The sequence below is a fragment of the Trichechus manatus genome, unplaced genomic scaffold, assembly GCF_000243295.1.
Source record: "Trichechus manatus latirostris isolate Lorelei unplaced genomic scaffold, TriManLat1.0 scaffold00053, whole genome shotgun sequence".
Lineage (NCBI taxonomy): Eukaryota > Metazoa > Chordata > Mammalia > Sirenia > Trichechidae > Trichechus > Trichechus manatus.
This window is the reverse complement of record NW_004443989.1, coordinates 8,984,609-9,009,922: the sequence shown is the minus strand read 5'-3', so window position 1 is coordinate 9,009,922 and position 25,314 is coordinate 8,984,609. Positions and strand designations below refer to the sequence as shown.

The following is a 25,314-nucleotide window of genomic DNA, read 5'->3' as shown; positions in this document are numbered from 1 at the left end:
GGCATACAACATGAAGTCGCTCCTTCCCTCCTCCCTTGCCCCTTCCCTCCTCTGTCTCCACCTCCTCACTCCTCTCTCCCTTCTTCATTGTTCTTGCTCTCTGTTTTTTACCTAATCTATCAACCTACAGGCCCCCAGATCCCAATCATCTTTGACATCTCTTGTCACATTCAATCATCAGTTCCTTTGCTTTCCCTTGATTTTTACACCATCATCTCTTCTCTCTCTTCTCTGTTCCGATGTTGACTGCCCTGCTTCAAGCCCCTGTGGCAGCTCACCAGGACTATTCTGAGCTGATCCCTGCCTCTTCTGCTTCTGTCCTCCACCCTGCTGCACCCTCAACTCTGATCCTGCCTCTGCCTTGAGCTGTTGTTGTTAGTTGCCATACAGTCAACTCTGACTCATGGCAACCCCATGTGTACAGAGTAGAACTGTTCCATAGGTTGTGATCTCTTGGAAGCAGATTGCCAGGCCTTACTTTCAAGGTACTTCTTGGTCGGTTTGAATCACTAGCCTTTCTTAGTAGTCAGGGCTTAACATAAAACCAAACCCATTGCCGTCAAGTTGATTCCGACTCATAGTGACTCTATAGGGCAGAGTGGAACCTGCCCCGTAGGGTTTCCAAGGAGCAGGTGGTGGATTTGAACTGCCGACCTTTTGGTTAGCAGCCTGAGCTTTTAATCACTGCACCACCAGGGCTCCAGTGCTTAAGATAACAGGTTCCAAAAGCTCTCCACTGCTCCTCGTTAGAGGCCAGACCCTTGGCTTTACCCATCTTCCACTTCAACCAAGCTAAACGTCTTGCTTTTCCTTGTTCACACACCTCTTGTCCTGGTTACTATTGCTGTGGAACAAACCACCCTCCAAGTCTGCAGCATAAAACAGTAACAATCACTTATTTTCTCACAAATCTGCAATTGGACAGAGCCTGCCAGGGACAGCTCGTCTCTGCTCCACATGGCATCAGCTAAGATGGGTTGCCTGGGGCTGGCAGAGCCATGTCCAAGATGGGACACCACATGGCTGGCAGGTTGGTGCTGGCTGTTGGTTTCTCTCCATGTGGCCTCTCCATGGGCAGCTTGGGCTTCCTCACAGTATGGTGGCCGGGTTCCATCATGAGCATCCCAAGAGAACCAGGTGGAAATTGTGTCGCCTGTAATGACCTAGTCTCTAAAGTTACTCTATGTCACTTTTGCTACAGTCACAGGCCTTCCTCAACTCAAAAGGGGATACAGACCCCACCTCTTGGTGGGGGAGTGTCAGACACATTGTAAGAAGACCATGTGGGATGAGGGGGATTGTTGTGGCCATTTCTGGAAAATACAGTCTGCAACCTGCTCATGCTGTTCTGTCTCCCTGGAATGCCTTCACTGCCATTTGTCCACCCAGTCCTTCTGCAGAGCCTGGTTCTGGTACAGCCTGCTGCTTCTCAATGCTCATCCCTGCCAGCTCCACAGCACTCTGTCCCGTACCTCTCCTCCTATAGGCAGGATGCCCCTTCTGCTGTTTCACAGTCATGGGTGTGCGAGTCATCAGAGAAGGGGGTGCCTCTGTCAGTAGGGGCTCAGGACCCAAGGCTGATACACTTACCCTCCACCCTCCGGCACGCCCACACACTGTCCCTGGAAAATAAGCTTCCTAAAGGCAGTGAGGGCATCCCTGGGTGGTGAAAACAGGTATGCACTTGGCTGCTAACCAAAAACTTGGCAGTTTGAGTCTACCCAGAGGTACCTTGGAAGAAAGGCCTAGTGATCTACTTCCAAAAAATCAGCCATTGGAAACCCTATGGAGCAGAGTTCTACTTTCATACACGTTGTCTGTGTGAGTTGGGGCAACTGGTTTGGTTAAAGGCAGTGACTTAGTCTTGCACATCAGTGTATTCTCAACACCTGGGACATAACAGATGCTCAGTGTATTTATTTATTTAGCACTTATGTGGCTCACTATGTACCAGGTACTGTTCTATGCTCTTTACACATATTAACTCATAGGATACTCACAGAAACCCTGTGAGATAGTGTATCAGTCAGTTTTCTTTTTGCTGTGATACTGGTGTGTAACAAGCATCTCCCATAACTCTGTGGCGTACAATGACAGCCTTTATTCCTCATGTGCTGCTCTGCGTGTTGGCTGGGGCTCTGCTGAGTTTCTGGGATGTGTTAGGCTTGGATTTGTCAGGCAGCAGTTGGATTCAAATCTGCTTCATGTGTCCCCTTGTTCTCTGAGCAACAGCTACCAGGGTATGTTCTCCTCATGGTAGATGGCACAGGCACAAGAGCACAGGACATCTGCCCACATTTCATTGGCCAAGCAAGTCACATGGCCAAACCCAGCATCTGTGTGCTGGTAACTCATGTGGCCCAGGGCAGGGGTGGCAATTGTCTTAAAGGGAGGGGGAGACGAATTGGGAACAACAATCTAATCTTCTATAGGTAGATACTATTATTGCCCACATTTTGCAGATGGGGGACCTATGGAACCTAGAGGTTAAATCACTTGCCCAAGGTCACCAGGTAGTAAGTTGCAGAGACAGGATTGAAACCCAGAACCCATGCTGTTACCATCCACATTCAGCTGCTTCCCAAGACATGTTTGTTGTTGCTTGGCTGTGTAAACCATCCCCTACCTCCTGACTTTTTGGAGCCTCTCATGCCCAACTAGAAGTGAGACTTGACCCTTTGCTCCAGTGTCTCTCCCTCTTGGATACAGGGGACACTGGGTCTCTGAATCAGGGCTAGGAGAGCGCCCTGGAGCCTGGCTGAGTCCCTAGGCTGAGGGCCCCTGCTCTCCCTGGGCACTGCTCAGAGGCCTCTAGCCTGCCTGTCAGTCTGCGTGGCTAATCAGCCTCTCATCCCAGGCTTTTAGTGCCCATGGCAACAGAGTGGAGGGGGAGCTGGGATGCAGGTACGAGGGGCAGGGAGGCTGTATTGCCCAGGGAGCTGGATGTGCTCTGCGGCTTCTTCCAGGGGCAGGTTAAGTTCCCCAGCTCTTCTGGAGAAAGGTCCTGGGCCCAGGCCTCTTGCAGCCAGAGGCCTCATTCCTGGTGAGGTCAGCATTTGGGAGGATGAGGGATCCCAGATGGTACCTGCTGACTAAGGGAGACAGGCCCCTCCAGGCTGCAGTAAACCCTGTGATGCTACTCACTGGCCCCTAGCTCCAGTCCCTGAAACCTCTGTGTCTTCAAGCAAGCTCTATCTCCCCGTGTAAAGAAGGAGTGAGGTGGAGGGGGCCAGCTCAGTGCAAGTTCTCACCCAGGGAAGGCATGAGAGTCAAGAGGCAGGGCCCCCCACTGCAGCCCCCTGCCCCTACTCTGAGCTGTGAGATAGAATAGGAGGGAGTAGGCGCAAGTAAGGGGCTTTGGTGTCAGCCAGATACCCATTGTGCTGTGTGACCTCAGGCAAGTCACTCAACCTCTCTGAGCCTCTGTGTCTTCACCTGAAAAATAGGGATATTAACAGTACCTTCCTCATGGGGAGCATATAAGGATTAAGTAAAATAATCCATGTAAAACCCCCACATAGAGCCAGGCACAGAGTAAACAGCCAATAAATGCCAGCCATTATAATCAGGCAGGTTGCTGCAGGTTGCTGAATCTTTCTGGGCCTGTTTGCTTATCTGGGGAATGGGGATAATGCCATGAGAGTCTGAAGATTATGTGAAATTGTGAGTATGAATGTTTTGTGAAGCTGACGAGTGGGATGGGTAGTGGGGGGTGGGCTCCGGAGTCTCCATGGGGTCATATATGCAGTGGGTGCTATAGGCGTCCCACCATTTATGAGAATAGCTTTCTACTGCAAGTACCTGCGTTTTTCTTTCCAAGAGCTTTGCTGGTGCAGGAGCAGGTGGGGCAGGGTGGGGGCTACTCTCGGCAGACTGGAAGTACTGGGGCATAACACCTCTGGGAGAAGCCCTCAGACAATACCAGATCGGGGTTAGTGGATAATACCCCAGCTTCCTTGCCCCTTGGTGGAATGGTCTAGTCTAGACCGACCAGCCACTGCAGTTGAGTCAATTCCGACTCATAGTGACACTATAGGGGACAGTAGAACTGCCCTATAGGGTTTCCAAGGCTGTAAATCTTTACAGAAGCAGACTGCCACGTTTTTCTCCCAGGGAGTGGCCAGTGGGTTCAAACCGCTGACCTTTTGGTTAGCAGCCAAGTGCTTTAACCACTGTGCCACCAGGGTTCCTAGTTTAGGCCAGTGCTTCTCAAACTTTAATATGGTCTCATTTGGGATCTGGTTCAAATGCAGGTTCTGATTATGAGGTCTAGGGTAGGGTCTGAGACTGTGTTTCTGACCAGCTGCCAGGGCCAGGGATGCTGCTGGTCCACAGCCCCATGCCATGTAGAGTATCGAGAGTCCCTTGTTGCCCACAGCTTCCTGTGGGGACTGAGCCCCGGTTGCTAGCAGTGCTAATCTGCTCATTAACCTGAACTGGCCTCTTTTCCTTCCTCCTTCCTGGGATTTCCTTCCGAATAAACAGCTTCCAACTGGATCCCTTCTCAGTCTGCTTCCCAACCTAAGGCAGTGGCCCAGTGCCCCATGTATTAGCTGGGTGACCTGAAGCAAAAGACTTCACCACTCTGAGCCTCAGCTTCCTCAGCCTTCTAATGGAGATTACAATGAAGCTGTCCAGAGATTAAATGAATGAACATACCTAAAGAGCTTAAGATAGAGCCTGACACTGGTTACAAAAAAAGTCTCTTTTAAGGAGTGATACCCTTAATGCTTGCAAAGCTGTGTTCAAGATCAACAAGGCTGATCAGTTTTCCCACAACTTTTTTTGTTGGATTTTATGTGAACCTGACACCTTATTAAAAATACCAGTTGCCGTTGAGGTGATTCTGACTCACGGCGAACCCATGTGTGTCAGAGTAGAACTGTGCTCCATAGGGTTTACAGTGGCTGATTTTTTGGAAGTAGATTGCCAGGACTTTATTCCCAGGCACCTCTGGATGGACTCAAACTTCAAACGTTTCAGTTAGCAGCTGAATGCATTAACCATTTGCACTACCAGGGACTTAACAAAAGTAGGAGATGCTATATAGGTGGAGGTAGGTGCCTCTTTGGGGCTGGTCTAGAATGACAAGGTATTCTCAACCCAAAACATTGCTTCTTATTTTTTGAGTCTATTTGTCCTTAACATCTTGTGGGAGTGGTTACTAATATCTGTAGTTTATTTTTCATTTATTTTTAATGCCAAAATCAAGCATACTGATTAAAACTGACAATAAAAAAAAGCTTTGTGAATGGCTCCCCCAAAGTGTGTGTGTGTTGAGAGGGGTGACAGGGGCCACAGTCAATGGCGAATGAAGAAGAAATGGATGGAAATTCACAGCACTGGTGGCAGACTAAGGCTATTAACTCTAACCCCGGTGTGCCCTGGGAAAGTACCATGGTTCTGAGAGACGAGGAACGTTCTGGTCCTGCGACTTTTGATTCGAGCCGTATTCCTCCAGGAAGGGAGGCTGGGAGGGGAGCAAAGTGCGAAGGCAGATGGAAATGTAATTTTTTAATGACAGCAGCAGATGGCAAAAAGACACAAGAGTGTAGTCACACCATGTTGGAGCCGTTTGAGAGCGCCTGGCTCCACTGTGATGTGCGCGGTGGGGCTGGCGTGATGCCCCCCCCCACCTCCGCTGCCAAATATAGGAGCTCCTTGAGCTGCAGAAAGTAAAATGCAGCCCCCCAACCCCCGGCCCGAGAAGGGCGGGCTTGCCACTAGGCTGTGCCAGAGCCGCAGGTAGATGGGGAAATACCTGTGACCACCTGGTTTGGATGAAGTTTTCCGAGGCCCCGCTCTTCTGGGATACAGCACAGATAGTAGATGGGCCCTGGATTCAGAAAGATCCCACTTTGGGTCCCTGCGGCTACCGCCCTAGGTCAGACCACCAGCAGCCTTCACCTGAACTTTCGCTCATAGCCTCCAGGTAAGTCTGGCTGCTAGGCTGTGTCCCATCCCCAATTCTGTCCACTACAGTTTTCTTTCTCAAATGCAGATCTAGTCATGGCGCTTCCCCAATTGCATCCCTTAAGTGGCTTCCTATTGCATTCAGGGTCAAGCCCAAGTTCTTGGAAGCGCTTACAAGGCAGGCCCTTGAGCTCTGACTCCTGCTTGTCTGTCTTGCTTCTCTTCTAATCACTGTCCTCTTGGAGCACCATGCTCAACCATCACCACCACCACCAGTTGTCGTGGAGTCGACTTTCACTCATGGTGACCCCATGTGTGTCAGAGTAGAACTGTGCTCCATAGGGTCCGCAAGGAAATACATGTATATATGCTAACTGGTATTATACACACATCTATAAATATTTCTGTACGTATCCATCAGTATCTATAATAAGCTAAACATGAGTTCATATCTCCTCTGACTCTAATCCATTACCATATGGATCATTCTGTTCTTCTAACAGGAGGTTATTTTCTAGAATAGAAAATAATGGTATGAGTGCCCAGATGACCCCATCTAAAGTAGTTCCCCCGAACCCCTTCATTCTCCAACTCCTCTCTCCCCTACTTAGTTTTCTCTAGGCACCTATATCTGTGTCTGTTTACTGTTTGGTTCCTGTGCTCCGAGAGGACAGGGTGAGGGTGGGCATTCAGAGCCTGGGCCATAGGAGTGGCTCACAGCTAAAGAGCTTAAGCGCACGGTTTCCCTGGGCCCACCCCAGACTCCTGGGTCAGAATGGCTAAGCCTGAGGTTTGTTGTTGTTAGGTGCCATCGAGTTGGTTCCCACTCATAGCAACCCTGTGTACAACAGAAGGAAACACTGCCCAGTCCTGCGCCATCCTCACAACTGTTGTTATGCTTGAGCCCACAGTTGCAGCCACCATGTCAATCCATCTCGTTGAGGGTCTTCCTCTTTTTTGCTGACCCTCTACTTTACCAAGCATGATGTCCTTCTCCAGGGATTGGTCCCTCCTGGTAACACATCCAAAGTATGTAAGACAAAATCTCGCCATCCTTGCTTCTAATAAGCATTCGGCGTATACTTCTTCCAAGACAGATTTGTTCATTCTTCTGGAAGTCCATGGTATATTCAATATTCTTCACCAACACAATTCAAAAGCATCAACTCTTCTGTCTTCCTTATTCATTGTCCAGCTTTCACATGCATATAAGATGACTGAAAACACCATGGCTTGGGTCAGGTGCACCTTAGTTCTTAAAGTGACATCTTTGCTTTTTAACACTTTAGAGAGATCTTTTGCAGCAGATTTGCCCAGTGCAAGTCTGATTTCTTGACTGCTGCTTCCATGGGCATTGATTGTGGATCCAAGTAAAATGAAATACTTGACAAATTCAATCTTTTCTCCATTTATCGTGATGTTGCTTATTGGCCCATTTGTAAGGAATTTTTGTTTTCTTTACATTGACTTGTAATCCATACTGAAGGCTGTGGTCTTTATCTTCGTCAGTAAGTGCTTCAAGTTCTCTTTGCTTTCAGAAAGCAAGGTTGTGTCATCTGCATATTACAGGTTGTTAATGAGTCTTCCTCTAATCCTGATGCCCTCTTCTTCATACAGTCCAGCTTCTTGGATTATTTGCTCAGCATACAGATTGAAAAAGTATGGTAAAAAGATACAACCCTGACACACACCTTTGTTGACTTTAAACCATGCAGTATCCCCTTGTTCTGTTCGAACGACTGCCTCTTGGTCTGAGTATAGGGTTCTCATGAGCACAGCTAAGTGTTCTGGAATTCCCACTCTTTGCCTTGTTATCTGTAATTTGTTATGATCCACACAGTTGAATACCTTGCATAGTCAATAAAACACAGGTAAACATCTTTCTGGTATTCTCTGCTTTTAGCCAGGATACATCTGACATCAGCAATGATATCCCTTGTTCCATGTTGTCTTGTAAATCTGGCTTAATTTCTGGCAGTTCCCTGTCTATGTACTGCTGCAACCACTTTTGAATGATTTTCAGCAGAATTTTACTTGTGTGTGATATTAATGATATTGTTTGATAATATCCACATTCTCTTGGATTACCTTTCTTTGGAATGGGTACAGATATGGATCTTGGTTGGCCAGGTAACTGTCTTCCAAGTTTCTTGGCATAGACAAGTGAGTGCTTCCAGCGTTGCATCCATTTGTTGAAACATCTCAATTGGTATTCCATCAATTCCTGAGCCTGGGGTTTAGGGAAGGGCATTTTCTTTATTGAGCTATAATTCACATGCCATAAAATTCACCATTTAAAAGTGTACAATTCAGTAGTTTTTAGTATAGTAATAGAGTTGTGCAATCACCACCACTATCTTATTCCAGGACATTTTCATCACTCCAGAAAGAAACCCCATGCCTAATAGCCGTCACTCCTCATTCCTCCATCCCTACAGCCCCTGGCAACCACCAATCTACTTTCTGTCTATGGGTTTACTTATTCTGGACATATCATATGAATGGAATCATACAATACGTGGTCTTTTGTGACTGGCTTTCATTAGCATAATGTTTCAAGGTTATACATGTTGTAGCATGTATGAGAACTTCATTCATTTTTACGGCTGAATAATATTCCCTTGTGTAGTTATACCACACTTTGTCTATCCATTCATCAGTTGTTGGCCATTTGGGTTGTCTGTACCATTCTGGGTATCATGAGTCATGTTGCTAGGAAGGAAAGGACATGTTTAACAAGGCTCCCAGGTGATTGTGATATACAAGTTAGAGACATGGAGATACCACCATTTGCAGTTTCCAAAGCAACATCATACACACACTATCTCATTTTATTCTCCCAACGGCATTGCCCCCATGTTATAGATAAGGAAAGTGAGACTCAGGGAGGATGAGCGACTTGGGGACTTGGGCTCCAGTTGTTGGCACTGGGCTCTGCTCGCTCCTCCATGCATCCCCCACTGTCCTCTCTGAACCTGGGCTTTCTCAGCAGCTCTTTGCTGTTTTACAGGCTGTGCAAGTCAGGAAGTGAAGCCTTGCCAACTTTGGAACACAAATATTTGCCAGTCAAGAAAACACTCACTCATCAATCAAAAAATAACCCACACAATTTGGCAGACACTGCCTGCAGATGCCTGAGGGAGTTTCTATTTTGGGAGGGGCCAGGTGGCAGGAAGCCTCCCCTCCCCTGCCCCCATCCCCAGCTCCTTCCCTTCTTACCTCATTTTGCATATGAGGAAAGCAAGGTTTAGAGCTGTCCCTTGCCCTCACTCACACAGCATCCAGAGGGACCATTTATTTTCTTAGAAAGCATTTATCTTAAATGATTTAATGAAGGTCACACAGTGTAAATGACAACTTCCACTGCAAATAAACAGCAGACATAGCTTTCAAGGCAATGTGAGTGGGCAGAAATTAATTATGGTCCTATTTCATCCTACGTGGAGCACGTTTAACCCTATGAGGCAGTTCTACTCTGTCCTATAGGGTCGCTGTGAGTCGGAATTGACTCAACGGCAACGGGTTTGGTTGTTTTTGAGGTGGGCACGTTTCCGGAGGGTTGGAGAGAAAAGCATGGGGTGGGCTGGGGTGGGGGATGGGGGGGCAGCACAGCTTTTTTGTCAGGATACAGAACCCTGGAATCCATGTGTCCTCTATGCTTTTTCTAGGGCCTAATGATCAGGGCTAGAACAGTTCCACTCTGACACACATGGGGTTGTCATGAGTTGGAATCAATGATGAGGCCTTCAAGTTCAAGTCCAACCCTTCTAGACTAGCAGCTTCACTTCCCAGGAAGCTTTCCCGGTCTATTATCACCTGATCAAAACCACCTTGCACTGTTAAATTTCTGCTTTCTGTCGCCACTCCAGACCCCTGAATCAAAATTCCTTGGGGGATGCGGGGGAGAGGGTGGAGCCTGAGAGTGAGCATGCTGACACACAATCCAATCTTTAGGGGATTCTGACACGGAGGTGAGTTTGGAAACCACTGCTATTATGTTTTTCACACATGCTCACCGTATAGCGGGCATCCCGTTTAAGGAATCAATACGTATTGGCTGAGGTCCTGCAAACTTGTCCCTTCCTAAGTCTTGCCTAGGGTGCTTGTGAGAGTACAAACTCTCTTCCTTGCACTTCCTGACCCGGAAGGTGTGGGGTAGGGTGGAGGAATTTGCTATCTTTATATATTTTTAACCAATCTGTAGAAAGAGGGCAAGGTCCCTGGGTGGTGCAAAAGGTTTGCGCCCAACTACTAAAGGTTGGCAGTTTGAACCCACCCAACAAATTAGGGCCAAGAAAACCCTAGGGAGCAGTTCTACTCTAATACAAGGAGTCGCCATGAGTCAGAATCGCTCATGGCAACGGGTATGGTTTCTTTTTGGTGGAGGGCAGAAAATTGGGAAGTAAAGAGAAACAAGCTTTCGCTCACTCTACTGGGGCCGCGTCTGTCCAGGTCTCCCCGTGTCCCGGAGCCCAGTCCTGAACTTGGCCCAGTAAATGCATTTCCTCCCGGCCGGGTGCGGACGCCGTAGGTGCGCGCAGGCTGCATGTGGACTCCTGCTACCGGCGAGGAGGCGCAGTGGCGGGGAGCCAGCGACAACCAGCGCCGGGTGCGCGGCGCCAGAGCCCCGCCAGCCCACGGGAGAGGCGGGGCGGCCTGCAGCAGGCTCGCCAATCCCTGAGCGCGTAACAATCGCGGTTTCCGCCTCCGGCCGCCCCGCGGAAAGCGCTGCGATCCCATAGGTCATGTGGAAGCCTCTTCCGGCCGGGGGCGGGCCCCGCGCTGAGGCGGGAAAAGGCGACTGCGAAACCTCTTCGGGGCCGCTAAGGGGCGTGGATGGCGCACTGACCCAGGGGTCGCCCAGTGCCACCATGGACGCGGCCGAGGTGGAATTTCTGGCCGAGAAGGAGCTGGTGACCATTATCCCTAACTTCAGCCTGGACAAGATCTACCTCATCGGGGTAAGGGGGAGCGGGCAGTGGTCGGGGCGCTGGTCTGGGACGGCGGGGCCGATACGACCCCAGAGGCGACCTGGCCCCGGAAGTCGGGCTGGGAGGGGGCGCAGCCCTGTAGGGAGGCCAGGGCAGGAAGAGAAGGGTTGGGGGTGCGGACTCTGCCTGCTCTATCTGGGCTCTGTCCTCGCTCCTCCGGTTCCCGTTTGTCAGAAAGATGAAACCCATCCCGTCGATTTCGCGTTTTAAATTAGAGAAGCCCCCGGGCGCCTGAGGTCAAGGGGCTCCGTGCCCCCCGCCCCCGAGGAGACTGAAGTTCTGTTTAATAATTGTGTCCTGGAAATTGGAGGTCGGAAGTAGAAAGTAAAGAGCCCTGGTGGCGCTTCACTCGGCTGTTAATCGAAAGGTCGGCCGTTCGAACCTACCAGCCGTTCCACGGGAGAAAGGCCTGACGATCTGCTCCCGTAAAGATTACACCCCAGGAAACTCTGTGGATCAGTTCTACTCTGTCACATGAGGTCACTCTGAGTCGCACTCGACTCCACGACTACTGCTAAAAAGAGGTAGAAAGGGAAGGAGAGAATTCGCCTGTGTTGAGTACCCACGTTCCACTGAGGGTTACATTAAGTGTTTCACAGGTGTAAGCAGGTGGGTGATGTATCCAGCCCCTTTAGGCAACCCAGGGCTCAGGTGGTAGCATTTGCCTGACTCTCAGCTAGTAAAAGACAGCAGGTGGGATCAAGAAAACTCTTAAACTGGGGGACCCCAGGTGTTTCAGAGGTGTTTAAAGGTAGATGCAAAGGTGCCTTCCCATGGGTCTGCAGTGAGAGCTGCATTTTTATTTTTATTGGGACCTCAGTTTCTACAGTGTCTTTACTCTTATTTGATAGCAATGAGGTGCAGTTGCGCTTTTTGTTCTTGTTCATCTTATGGTGCTTGTTTTACCTTTGGCAGGGAGACCTGGGGCCTTTTAACCCCGGTTTACCAGTGCAGGTGCCTCTGTGGCTGGCGATTAACCTGAAACAAAGACAGAAGTGTCGGTTGATACCTCCCGAATGGATGGATGTAGGTAAGGAGACTGTTGACACTTAAGTGTGGGTGGGCCAGATTTGGGGTGACACTCTTTCCTGGTAGGTGGAGGCACAAGGGCTCCCTCCTTCTTGGTTTTGCCCACTTATCCACTGATCAGCTGAAGAGCTTCAGGCTTCACTTCTTAGGAGGCTCTGCTTAACCACTGTTATGAATGTCATGTTTTAGTTTAAGTGAAATTTTGATTTTAGATATATCAACTTACTTTAAAATTTAAAATATTACGTGACCTTAAAGAAACACTTATTTTAATGTTTTTTTGTTGTTGTCGTTGTTGACAGTGTACACAGCAGAACATACACCAATTCAACAATTTCTACATGTATAGTTCAGTGACACTGATTACATTCTTCAAGTTGTGCAACCATCCTCACCCTCCTTTTCTGAGTTGTTCCTCCCCCATTAACATAAACTCCCAGCCCTCTAAGGTTCCTGTCTGATCTTTGGAGCTGCTGTTATTAATTTGATCCCATATATAGATCTTAAAAGAGCACAATGCTCAAGGCATACATTCTTTACTAAACTAAAAAAACACAGTCGTCGAGTTGATTCCGACTCATAGCGACCCCATAGGACAAAGTAGAACTGTCCCATAGGGTTTCCTAGGCTGTAATCTTTATGGGAGCAGATTGCCAAGTCTTTTCTCCTGTGGAGCCAGTGGGTGGGTTGGAACTGCCAACCTTTTGGTTAGCAGCCAAGTGTGCTTTAACCATTGTGCCACCAGGGCTCCTTATTCTTTACTAGTTAAGCTAGTTAAGCTAAACTACTGTTTGATTTTAAGAAGGGATACTTTCGGTTTAAGGTTTAAAGATTATCTCAGGACAATAGTTTGGGGATTTTTTTTTTTTTTTTAAATAAATAAGTAGGTTATTGTTAGTTGCCATTGAGTTGATTCTGACTCATGGCAACCCTACATGTGCAGAGTAGAACTGCTCCATAGGGTTTTCAAGGCTGTGACCTTTTGGAAGCAGTTTGCCAAGCCTGTCTCCCAAGGTGCCTCTGGGTGGGTTTGAGTCACCAACCTTTCTGTTAGTTGAGTGCTTAACTGTTTGCACCACCCAGGGACACCTACTAAGTATAGACTAGTATATTCAGGAGCAGAGGCATCAACTTACATTACAGAGAATGTATGAAAGTAGTGAGTCATCCATACAATGAAATATTATTTGGCCAGAAAAAGAAATGAAATTCTGATACGTGCTACAACGTACATGAACCTTGAAAATACTGTGTAAGTGAAAGAAGCCAAATGCAAAAGGCCACATATTGAATGATTCCATTTATATGAAATGTCCAGAATAGGCACATCCACAGAGGCAGAAAGCAGATTAGTGATTGACGGGGTAGGGGGAATAGAGGAATCGGGAGGGGAGTGATGACTAAAGGGAATGGCATTTCTTTTTGGGGTGATGAAATGTTCTAAAAGTCATTGAGATGATGGTTGTATAACTCTGAATATACTAAAAAGCATTGAATTATACACTTTTTTTGTTGTTAGTTGACGTAGTGTCAATTTCGACTCATGGCGACTCCATGTGTGCGTAGTAGAACTGTGCTTTATAGGGTTTTCAATGGCTGTGACCTCTCAGAAGCAGATCTCCAGGCCTGTCTTCTGAGGCACCTTTGGGTGGGTTCGAACCACCAACCTTTTGATTAGGAGTTGAGCACTTAACCATTTTTGCCACTCAGGGACATGAGTGAGTTGTATGCTATGCAAATTGTATCTCAGTAAAGCTTTAAAAAAAAAAGAAAAGATGCATTTAAAAATTCAGATAGGCTTTATCCTGAGCATTTGCCGTTTTTTCTCACCTCAGAGATACGAGGCTCATTATATTGAAGAATCTTCATTTGGAGGGGGTATGGAGGGCGTTGGGCATACATATAGAGTTTGAAAAGGCTCACTAATTGCCCCCTGCAATGGGAATCACCTGGGGATACCTACCTACTCAAAGCACAGTCACCTTTCAGCCAGGTGCACTTTAAGAAAAACTGGACGTTTCCCCTACTCCATCTCCTAAAGGGGTGAGTGAGGCTGGGAGTCCTGAGGTGTAAGGGGAAACCCCAATTCTTCCTGCTTTGAAGGGGCTTTGTTAGCAGGGAACCTTAGCAAGCCTGGCTCTACTGGTGCCATGTCCTCTCGAGGCTCCTTTTTTAAGATCAACTTCTGGCAGTTTGGGCCCATCAGACCCAAGGTGATGAGGTGATGGGGGACAAGAGCCTACCTCACAGCAGGCCAGAATCCGAGAGAGGCGGGGAGAGACTTGCCTGGAGCTTTGTGCATGGGCTTGGGCCATACTGTGGTCAGAAGAAAGGTGGGGGAAAGACTTTCTCTGCGTCCTGTGTGATCCTTGCATAGCAGAAATTTGGCAGGGATCTTGCCTGGGCAATACAGCAGTGTAACAACACTTTCTTCAGCTACATGCAGGTCACACTAAGTTTTTAAAAAAAGTAAGGAAGGCGTAATATGCTACAAGTCCCTGGGTGGTGCAAACAATTAAGCATTCAGCTGCTAACCAAAAGGTTGGTTGGTTCGCGTTCACTCAGAGGTGCCTCGGAAAAAAAGCTTGGTGATCTACTTTGAAAAAATCAGCCTCTGAAAACCCTATACAGCACAGTTCTACTCTGGCATACGGGTTATCATGAGTTGGAGTCGATTCAACAGCGACTGGTTTTAAGAGATTTAAAGGAAGAAAAGCCTTCATTTAGTTTTCCTGTTCCTTCTTTTCCTTTGCTTCAATTTTTCTATATACGTATCTTCATTCAACACATGTATTGAATGCCTGTTAGGTGCCCCACCATTTTAGCTGTTGGGGGTATGGCAGTGAACGAAAAGCTCCTTTTTTGGTGGAGGGAGGACAGTGAGCAAATAAATAGGTGTGTCAGGTGGCCATAAGTACTCTGGAGTGAAGATAAAGCAGGGTGAGGGGACGTTGGCTGAGGAGGTATAGTGGTGTTGCTCTTTTGTGGTCTGGGAAAGTGACATTTGAGGCAAGACCTGAAGGAACTGAGGGGGAAGAGTGATCTGGGGTGGGGGTTTTGGTGGTAGATTGTTTCTAAGGCATTGTAAGGATAGCGGCCCTTACTATGAAGCAGAAATCCATTAGATTTCTTTTTTTAAGTTTTCTGGATTTTAAAAATTGAGGCATAATTTACATACAGTGAAATGCACATATCAAAGTGTTCAGTTTGAGTTTTGACAGTGAGGTATACCCATCACAATTATATACACACATCACCTGAAAACAAGATATACAATAAAACCTGCGAAAGCTGGAACATACATAAGGCAGAGACCTGTCAGAGAAGGAAAACACAAATACTTCCCACTAATAGAAGGCAATAGAAAAGTGATTAAGACTGCACCCTGTCAAAGGTGGGAAACCTGTGAGACCTGGAAAAGCAAGGCAATCCCGTCGAGTTCCATCTCTCACAGGTTTCACTATAGTATAGAACATTACTGTCACCCCAAACTTTTTGTGTGCCTTTCCAGTCAGTATGCCCTGCCCAAGAGCCGACTGCTTTCTGACTTCTGACCCCATAGATTACTTTAACCTGTTCTTGGAGTTGAAATGAATGGAATCATCTATTATGTGATTTCTTGTGTCTGACTTCTGTTTTTCAGTGTAATGTTTTTGAGAGTCAGTCTGTTGTTGCACACCTCATTAGGTCATTCATATTTGTTGCTGAGTAGTTTCCACTGTGTGAGTATACCATTTTGTTTGCCCATTCTCCTGTTGCTGGGCTTTTGAATTGTTTCTAATTTTGGGCTATTGTGAGTAAGATTGCTATGTATATTCTTGTCCAAGTCTTTTTGTGGATATATGTCACTTTTCTTGGGTAAATAAATACAGAGGTGGAATTGCCTGGTCATGTGGTAGATTAAGCTTAACTTTGTAAGACACTGCCACACAATCTTTCGAAGTGGTTGTACAATTATTATACTCCACCAGAAACGTACTAGAGTTCCCATTGCTCCAAGTCCAGGCCAACGTTTGGTGTTGTCAGTCTTTTTGATTCATTGGAGGGTTTGAACAGGAGTGTTTTATAATCCAGTTTAGATAAAAAAATAAATAAAAGAATCACTGCTATGTAAGAAAGTCTGCATTTGTGTGTGTCGTGGGGGATGGGGGGAAGAGGGTGGAGGTCGGTTAGGGAGTTATCCTGGAAGTAGCTGAGAGAGAGTGTCTTGGACCAGTTGGTGGAGGTGCGTAGACATGGTTGGAGTCTGGGTGTGTTTGAAAGAAGACTCAGCTGGCTTTGTTGAAGGATTGGCCATGGGCGATGAGAGGAGCATTAAGGATAATCACCAAGGTTGTTGGCTTGAGCTGCAGAAAGAACTGGAATCTCCGTTTGCTGTGACAGGGAAGACTGCAGGAGCAGATGGTGGGCTGGAGTGGGAATCAGAGTTGGGATTTGAACATGTTACTCTTGAGGTGCTGATAAGCTATCCAAGTGAGAGTAATATACACAGTGGGACACTGAGTCAGGAGTTGTTCAGGGCAGAGGGCCGAGCTGGGTATGTAAGTTTGGAAGTCATTATTGTGAGCAAATAGACTGTATTCAAAGATGTGAGGCAGGACTAGATCACCTGAGATGTGAGTGTAGTAGGGAGATAGGGGGAAGGGGTCTGGGAACTGAGCTCTGTACTGCAGTGAGAGGTCAGGAAGGCAGGAGGAATTGGCTAGGGATGGAGAGGGAGCAGCCGGCGAGGTCAGAGAGAGCATGTGTTCCAGATGTTAGTGATGCATACGCTTCAAGGAGGAGGAGGTCGATGAATTGTCCACTGTGGAGGCTGAGAACTGGCCACTGGGTGGGGTGGCGTGGAGGTCATTGACCTGGGAGAGCTGTTTTGGGAGGGTTGGGAGAAATACCATCTGAGTGGTTTGGGAGCTAACAGATGAGAGGAAGTTACCATGTGTACAAGACAACGCTTGGTTTTGATGTACAGGGCATGAGAATGGATTGTAGCTGGGAAGGACTCGTGTTGGGGGAGGGTTTTCTAAGATGGGAGCTACTGCTGCATGGTGGATGGAATGACAGAATATGGGGGAAATGGCTTTCAGGAGGAGGAGATGTTGCTGGGGTCCTGCTCCTGTGTAGGTGAGAGAGGAGGGGCCAGTGCACTCTAGAAGCTGGTCGTAGAGCGGTGGAAGCTGGACATGCTCATTGGCTGCTCTTCTTTTCTCGTGAAATAGGGAGCAAGACATCAGTGAGAAGTGGGGCAGTAGGGTGAGGAGAGCAGGCGTGAAATGATCGGGGAGGAGAGGGAAGTGAGACGGTGAGTAGAGTAGGGAGCATAGGAGGGATTGCAGGACAGCACCGAGGGCCCTGGAGGTTGGCGGTCAGTGATGTACAGTGGGACAGCAGCCCAGAGTTGGGGTTGGGATTGGGATTTTCTATGGCTAGTAAGATGGAGAGGGGAGCCGGGGAGCTGAGGGTATGTGTGAGACGGTGACAATGATGGATAGAATTGGACTCAGCTGTTCCATCCCAGACACTGGGCTTTACACCAGCATGTTGTGTTATACTGCTCCAGACTCGGCTGTCTATAAGCGGTGAGGGGTCTTGCTGTCTTCTGAACAAGGCTTAGTGTAAATAAATAAGTTTTCTAGTCACTGGTTACTTTCATCACTTCTTGCATGATAGCTAAAATATTTGCTCCTTCCCTAGAAAAAGAACTTCTGGCTCTGACATACTCTTTTCAGTAATTTATTCTGCAGGCCAAAGCAACAACAAAAATTTACCTTCTCTGAGAGAAATTTTCAAGGAAATAGACCATGACCATCTAGTTAATGATACTAGTGTTGTTCCCAAAAGGTTTTATTTCCCATGAATTTATTAGTCAGTTGAATGGGTAATACACACACTTGTTAACTTGGGAAGGTTTAAACAATATTTTGGCTGTAGTGATGGTAAAATGTATTCACTTCTAAATTTCAGAAAAGTTGGAGAAGAGAAGGGATCATGAGCGGAAGGAAGAAACTTTTACCCCAATGCCTAGCCCTTACTACATGGAACTCACCAAACTCCTGTTAAATCAGTAAGTGCCTCTCTGCTCTTAGGACTCATAGGTGAGAGTGAGCTTAGGACTTTCCCTCCTGCCCCTTGCTCCTTGCTGACACCAAGTGGTACCCGCTGGCTCCAGGCCCCAGCAATCCCAAGTCGTTTTCTCTGCTCCCTCTCATTTTCCTTGGTCCCCACTCCCTGCTGTAAGTCCCTTGGCTCTTTACATTCTACCTCCTGTCACCTGACACTGGGCCCTAGAGTGAGCCACTGTTGCCACCTCTGGCAGTAGCCTTTTTTGTAATTGTGTTTTATTTCCTACACTGCTATTCCTTTTTCTTCTGCGGGTTTGTGTTCTGTGTCTCACAGGACCTTTAGCCAAAAGGAAAGTTCACTAGTGGCAACAACGCACTGTCATATAGCCTCTTCACTTGTTTGCCTACATCTAATGCTGTCTCCAGGTCTGCTCCTACTTCATCCTAGTTACAGCTGGAGTGGCCCCTGCTGACAGTGCTCAGAGGCTTTCCCTTGACATGTTGCTCAAAGTCCAGCACAGCCAGACATCCGCTTCCTTCACCCCTCTCACAACCCCCCAACCTAAACGGGCAGCGACCTTGTCTTGTATGCAGCTCGGCCCCTACACCTAGCATGTGCCTGCTGCTCCTGTGGCTTGTTCAGTGAATGAATGAATGGACTCAGTGGAGGGGCAGGCAGGGGTGGGCAATTTTGATTGGCATTTAAAATGTACTATGCAAAATGTCAAGCTGGTGAAGCTCCCTGAGCAGCTGTTAATTGATGTGCTCAAGAGCAGAACTAGGCAAAATTTGGGAGCTCCCTACTGCCTGCTGTCAGGCAGTAGACAGGCCGGGGACCACTGAATGGCACTGAATTTAACTGGAAATTTGGGTATGGAACATGCACTTGCCCTTAAATTGGTGATAGGCTTCAGCTCACCTATTCACTCCATAAAGCTGGAGTACCAACAGTATACTAAGCTCTCCATGGCCTAGATGTTCCCATGGGCTCGAGTTCCATGTGAGCATGTTTACCAGAGTTAAACTGCAGTAACAGTGCTGTTCAGAGTACATCAGGCCTAGTGGTGCCAGCGAAGGGTTCAGAGGCGGCTCCTTCGGAGCCCTGGCTTGGAGGAGGAAAGCTTCTCTCGGTGGGTAAAAGGAGGGGATGGGACTGGTGTCCACAGGTGCTGCAGTGTGGCAGGGCATGGTGTACCTGGGACCAGGGGGCTCTGGCACATGGAGAATGTGTGAGGGAACAGTGGGTGCCAAGGCCCCCTCATCTGCAGGTGATGTTTGAAGCAGGGTGTGCCGCCAGAGGGCCTGCAGGGGCAGTGAGGACAGGCTGGGAAAGTGTGGCTCTGGAGCAGCAGACTAGGTCAGAAGTGGTTGCTGTTGTCCAGGGGAGAGGGTGCAGCCTGCTCAGTTTTAGTTTTCAATGTTCAATATACACCTACTCACTTACTATCTTTGTTATCCAGTATTTCACATTTACGACAATAGTAAAAAATCTATCCAACCATTTTGCACATTAATGACATATGTCTGCCAGTAACAAACACTGAGGTGCGAGGTGAGAGTAACACTGGCTGTGATAGTTGAAGTTATGTGTCAGGTTGGCTGGGCCATGATTCTCAGTGGTTTGGCAGTTACGTAATGATATAATTTGGCAGTTATGCAGTAATGTAGTCACCCTCCATTTTGTGATCTGTGTGGTCATCCTCCATTTTCACATAATGCTGACTTTTGCATAATGACCTGGTCTTTGGAACATCAACAGTGGGTGTATAATGTATGCAGCTTCTAGCACAAACCTTGTTTTACAATTCTTCTGGCTAAGGGACCTAATTCCACCTTCGTTCTGCAGTCTAGTTGACAAGGACCTGGGGTCCTTTGTTCTTTAACTTGCCGTGCAGGACTCAACAATCTGTGTGTTTGGATTCATAAATAAAACTCACTGGATAAATGTCATACTAGATAATGCCTACCTTATCCTAGAATGCCCAGTGGTGGACAGTGTTTGCTTCTGCTTTATATTGGAGGGATTCTGGTCTGTCTTTTCCTTCAGAGGTCAGTTTAAAGCTATCTCATGAGGAGGCTGAGCGCTTGGCCCTCAGAGCTTTGGCTCAGAGCTCTGCTGTGGGCAGGTGTGCTCGGCTGGTGCTCATTGGCAGTTTGATCTGTAAAGTGGGTGACACCTGACCTTCCAGGTGCCTGCAAGGAGAGAGACTTGGTGCAGCGCCGGGGCTGTTGTTCTCCCTGGCCTCACCCACCACCCCCACCGTGCCAATTGTGAGCCCTCAGACTACTAGCAGGGCATAGTGATCTGTTCAGCATTCCATAGGTATCGAGCCATTGACACCGTTACCTGAGTCAGCCCCTGAAACATTCCTTCTCAATGGAAATTACACAGTGCAGTGCTCCTGAACCAGAGGCTGTCCAGCATGGAGCCTGTCTTCCAGCATACAGTTTCAGGTAGACAGTAGTCCTTGTACAGCAGCCTGCAGTGGGCCAGCTCACATGAGGTAAAAGAACTCTGTGAGGAGCGCAGTGGAATTTCCTTGGCACCAAGCTCAACTGCCAGAAATCCTTACATGGTAAAATTGAGAACAAAACAAGACAAATTTTCCAACTCTAGAACAGCTTGCATCTTTCACCTGAACCCAAACAGTATTTCTTAAGCCACTTCTGTTGCTCTGGTTTACTGAGTGTTTAATCTGTTTCACCTCTTGCTTCCTTTAGTGCTTCAGACAACATCCCTAAAGCAGATGAGATCCGCACTCTGATCAAGGACACATGGGACACTCGGATGGCAAAACTCCGGGTCTCTGCTGACAGCTTTGTGAGGCAGCAGGAGGCACACGCCAAGGTAGGGAGCAGCACTGCCCCATTTGTGTGGGCCTGCTGTGAGGGGACTATCACGTGGTGGGCTGCCTGCCTGGCTACGCAAGCAGGCTTTAAAAAACAGAAGTTTTTAAGAAACAGGCCAACTTGCCCAGAGTAGCCGTACCTTTTACATTCTTTAAAAAAAAAAACAATTATTGGTTCCTTATTTTCAATGAGTAGTATCCTTTGTCTCGTGTTTCAGCTGGACAACCTGACCTCAATGGAGATCAGCACCAGTGGGGCTTTCCTTACCCAGGCGCTCAACCACATGTACAAGCTCCGCACCAGCCTGCAGCTCACGGACAGCACCCAGTCCCAGGACTTCTAGAGCAAGGCCTCCAATTGGTAAAGGCTGTGTAGCTGGTGGCCTGCTGGGTGCCATGTGAGTGCTTCTGGAAATGATTTAAGAGAGGTACTCATAGTTCTGGATGGCCATCTAGAAATAGTTCTAAATGTATGAAAAATACGCAAGGATGCAAGCAGTGAATTTGTGATGCTGTCAGAAGCTGCGGGTTTGTGTTTTGTCCACCAAACTTGGCTCTCTGAATAGTCTTCAATCCCACATCTATCTCTAGAAGCCATCTTTTCTTTCTGGGGGCGGGGGGCTTTTTATTTTTATGCACAAAATGGCCGCACATGACTGAGCGTACCACGTCTGTGAGTGTTGCTTTTAAAAGATACAAACACAGTAGACGTGGAGGCTTAAGTCTTTCTTTGCTCCTGGATCTTGACCTCGGGCTAAATTTAGAATCTACTGACACTGCTTACAGAGAAGGCTGGCAGATGGAGTGGCTAGTGATCTGGAGCTGTGTTTGATAAGCTATGCCCTGACATACAATAAAAACGAATCAACCCAAACCTGAGACTCTTTGTGGGATTTCCGTCCTGTGTAACTACCAAGGGAGAGGTGCAGACCCCATGGTTAAGATGACGTGATAAACCAAGACAGAGGTGGGCACTCTGGGGGCCTCTGTTCTCTTGGCTGCTTCTCTGGTGGTGGTGTAATGTGTTGTTTCTTGAGAGATGTTATTGAGCAGAGGAGTAACACTTAAGACAGTGCTGGGAAGGAAAGTTGAACCTTTCACTTTGCTCTTGGATTTAGAACCTTAGCATTTTGAAACTGCTAGGATCCTCAGAAATGATGCTTGCTACCTTGAGAGGCAGAGTGAGAAGCCCCACCGTGAGAAGGCTTTGTAGCCAGTTTTCAACTGTAGAACCTGGCTGTCAAAGGCAGTGGCATGTGGCCTCTCAAGGGTTTTGTGCAGAGTGTGTGTGAGAGCAACTAGCCCTCTGTCCTGTTGTATTTAAGTCCAAACCTACTTCAAGTGCTATTTTCTGTTTTAAATTGCTACCTGGATGTCCCTGTAACAAGTGGCTCTTGGTTATTGTCTGAGCCCCCAAGAGCGAGACACTGAGGGATGAGACATGATCCCATGATTGAAGGTGACTGTTCATTCATCTCCCTGGGACTTGGAATCCTTCAGATTGAATGTGGGGCTCTTCCCTTGTAGTTGTGGGAAGTCAGGTGTCCTGTGTCTCTTAGCGCTCATCCTTTCTCATAACTCTGGCTGAGCTACAGCCTCTGTCAGTTGTTCTGGGCTCTTCTGGCCCTCATTTTATTAATATAAAAAAGATTTTCCTCTTAACATGATTTAGGAGAATTTTATTTTATTTTTTGAATGTTGTCAGAAATTACAGCAATATATTCATAAATACCTAATTACTACATTCAACAAATAATATTACAATACAATGAATTCAAACAAGTACACTTAGAACAGGTTTAATTTCACAGCATCTAAACTGCCCCCAGTGTGGTCGAGGCACGGTCCTCCTCCCTCCCAGGTACTGGTTTACTGGTCTAGCAGGTAAGCACAGGGTACATACAAGGAACATACCGGTCGGCACGGTCCTTAGCAGGCAGAGGGAGGGAGTGTCTTAAGTTAAGCACTGGATCACAGTTTGGGAACAGGCTACAGCAAGGAGGAAGAGTCAGGTTGGTTGCTGCTAAGTGGCTACTATACACTTCAGAGTACCAGACCCGGTTGTGCTGACCATCTCCATCTTGTGGTGGGTCCTTGGAACTTTCTGCCCTTACATCACAAAGGTCAGGGAAGGGGCTGCCTGTGGTGAAGTTCAGCCGAGTGTTAGGGGTTGGCAGCATTGTGAACTACTGGAGGGAAACACCATTCCACCTATACATTTACAATTTCTGGTATTGTAATTCTTTGCTACTGGAGGAGTGGACTCCTTTTAATACTCTTCTGGATTTCCTTAAGGGTACAGAATGCTAAATGCCAATTAAGTGTGTGATTTCCTTTAAGGTTAGAATGTAGATTAAAGTGTTGAAACTTCCTGTTTTGGTCACTTTTATCTGAGACAGCGGGTTAGGATCATGATATTTTAGTTTGTCTCTGATATGAAACAAAGATATTTTCAAATTGTCAGCTTGTGTAGCACCAAGTTTTGGGGAAAGCTTTGTTTTTAGTACTGCAATTAAATGTGGAACCATGTGACTTAGCATTAGAAGATGTCATGAGTTTAGAGGACAGATGGTCTCTTCCAGGTAATCTAGGAAGACATTTCCAGACTGAGGTCCTCCCACAAATACTGACACAAAGCCTGCATCTTAGAGCAAATGTGGTGTATTTCTGAACGGTCCGTGTGAAATAACTGAACAACAATGAAAGGCTTCAGCGATTGCATATTTGTCTATTTTTGTTAAACCCAAATTGAAAATAGATGCTACTGTGTTCTCTCTCACTAGAATCATCTGAAAGTAATCAAAAGTGTTTCAGATTGTGAAGCTAATCAGTGGAAGGGTACTGTGTGTTAGCGGTGGTGCCGTTTTGTTTCCAAGAGCTGCTTTCTTGTATTTTTCTTTGTGCATGGTGCTTTCCTGGGTTATGTTTCTATTCTCTGATTGTCAGTATCTCTAGAGCCCAAGAATACTGAGAGAGCTCCACAGATAAGTAGGAAGATGGTGAGGTGGAGTGGTAGAGAATCTCAAAAGCAAGATAAAGATATGATTTCAGTCAGAGGAAAAAGTTATCACTAGTTCATTGACACAGCTGCCCCTGGGCAGAGACCTTTCTGGAATGGCCAATCCCTTTATCCCACATGCCATGAGCTCCCCTTGATGGTCAAAGGGACGGGGTGTGCTTTTCTCTGAAGTCATTATATCTGCTTTCCCCCCTTTACTCCAGCCAAGGCCATTACCAAAGCTGAGTACACCAAAAGCATCCAGACATGTTCTGTGATGCAGGAGGAGGGCTAGGAGTGAACTGCCAAGACGTGACTCTTAGGCCTTCAGACCAGAAACAGCAAGCAGATTTTAAACAGAGAAATTCAGGAGTATTTTGCTCTGGTTGTTGGCAGTACTGCTCGCTCTAAACAAACACCTGTCCCCACCTGTGGGAAACGTTCATCTCAATGTCTCTGCAGGGGAGGCAGCCCCAGCGCAGCCTTAAAGCTCTTCAAAAGTCAGAGCTATGGAAAGGAGGGCGCTCGCTGACTGCTGATAATACTGGCGGCACTGTTTGTCTGAGTTTGCTAATAACTGGAAGATTCTTGGCAGACATACAAAGCAAACTGTGTGGGAACAGATAAAGCGACACAATGCCATCTGCCAGCAAGCTGTTCTGCACAGCAGAGGTCTGGGCTGAGGGCTCCACCACAGAGCACAGGGAATAGCCTCCACAAAGGTCAGACAGCCCTTCACCTGACCCACGACCAAGGGGGCCCTGCCTCTGGGAGGTTCATGTCTCCTCTTCCCCTTGCCCACAGCCAGCCACTGGCCTTGCCCTTCGATGACACGCTGCCTGGACAAACAACAGCTGGGACGAGGACAGACTTCTCCCCACTGCTTCTCCTGGACGTAGTGACCCCTGTCCTAGCACTGCTGTGCCTGTCACAGTAAGTTCAAGAGGAGGAGAGAGTTAGCTCGGAAAGTGTTCACTCTACTTTTAGGCTCTTAAACAAAGCTTTGCATCTAAAATGAAGCCTCTCAAGTTCCTACTTTGCACCTGCTCTCAGACTGCTGTAAAACAGCATCAGATCTCAAAAACTGCTCACCTCCAGAAGGTTCTTTAACAAAAGCCCCACGTTGTGTGTGCCACGAGTGCATGCACATGAGGACTAACTTGTTCCCACCACAGACTGTCCCCTTCTCACTTCATAGCAACTCGTCCAAATGCCAGGGGAGGCAGAGAGGGAGTGAAGGAAGGAGGTAAGAAGTATGCATGGCTTTCTACATCATTTCCTGGTGCAAATCAAATTAAAAATGAAGTGATCGCATAGGCGCCAGTGGTAAGCTCTTTTACTTTTCTTTTTCTTTAATTTTAAAAACACATCAATATTTCAATGTCCTGACCAGCAGCAGTACAAACACTAAAAGCAAAGTTTTTTTTTTTTTCCCTTTTGCCCATAAAAACAAAAACAAAAAACAAAACCCCCAA

The 25,314-nt window shown here is 47.3% G+C and overlaps 1 protein-coding gene across 2 annotated transcripts; it reads left to right on the top strand.

Annotated features, from left to right (window-relative positions):
• Nucleotides 1-10,735: 10,735 nt before the first annotated feature.
• On the top strand, nt 10,736-25,271 carry GINS2 (GINS complex subunit 2). 2 transcript variants are annotated; one of them, XM_004377736.2, is made up of 5 exons: nt 10,736-10,874; nt 11,820-11,934; nt 17,895-17,994; nt 20,714-20,840; nt 21,060-25,271. In XM_004377736.2, exons 1-5 carry the CDS (start codon nt 10,785-10,787, stop codon nt 21,183-21,185), a joined length of 558 nt encoding a protein of 185 aa, XP_004377793.1. In that variant the 5' UTR covers nt 10,736-10,784; the 3' UTR covers nt 21,186-25,271. The 2 variants fall into 2 exon arrangements, with proteins under 2 accessions (XP_004377793.1, XP_023588321.1); XM_023732553.1 differs by having other exon boundaries at nt 20,714-21,194.
• Nucleotides 25,272-25,314: the final 43 nt, after the last annotated feature.

Excerpts from the sequence above, each read along its gene's own strand:
- GINS2 (XM_023732553.1), top strand. The coding sequence starts at position 10,785 with ATGGACGCGGCCGAGGTGGAATTTCTGGCCGAGAAGGAGCTGGTGACC. Across the intron at positions 10,875-11,819 it reads ACAAGATCTACCTCATCGGG|GGAGACCTGGGGCCTTTTAA; the intron begins GTAAGGGGGAGC and ends TACCTTTGGCAG. Across the intron at positions 11,935-17,894 it reads TCCCGAATGGATGGATGTAG|AAAAGTTGGAGAAGAGAAGG; the intron begins GTAAGGAGACTG and ends TCTAAATTTCAG.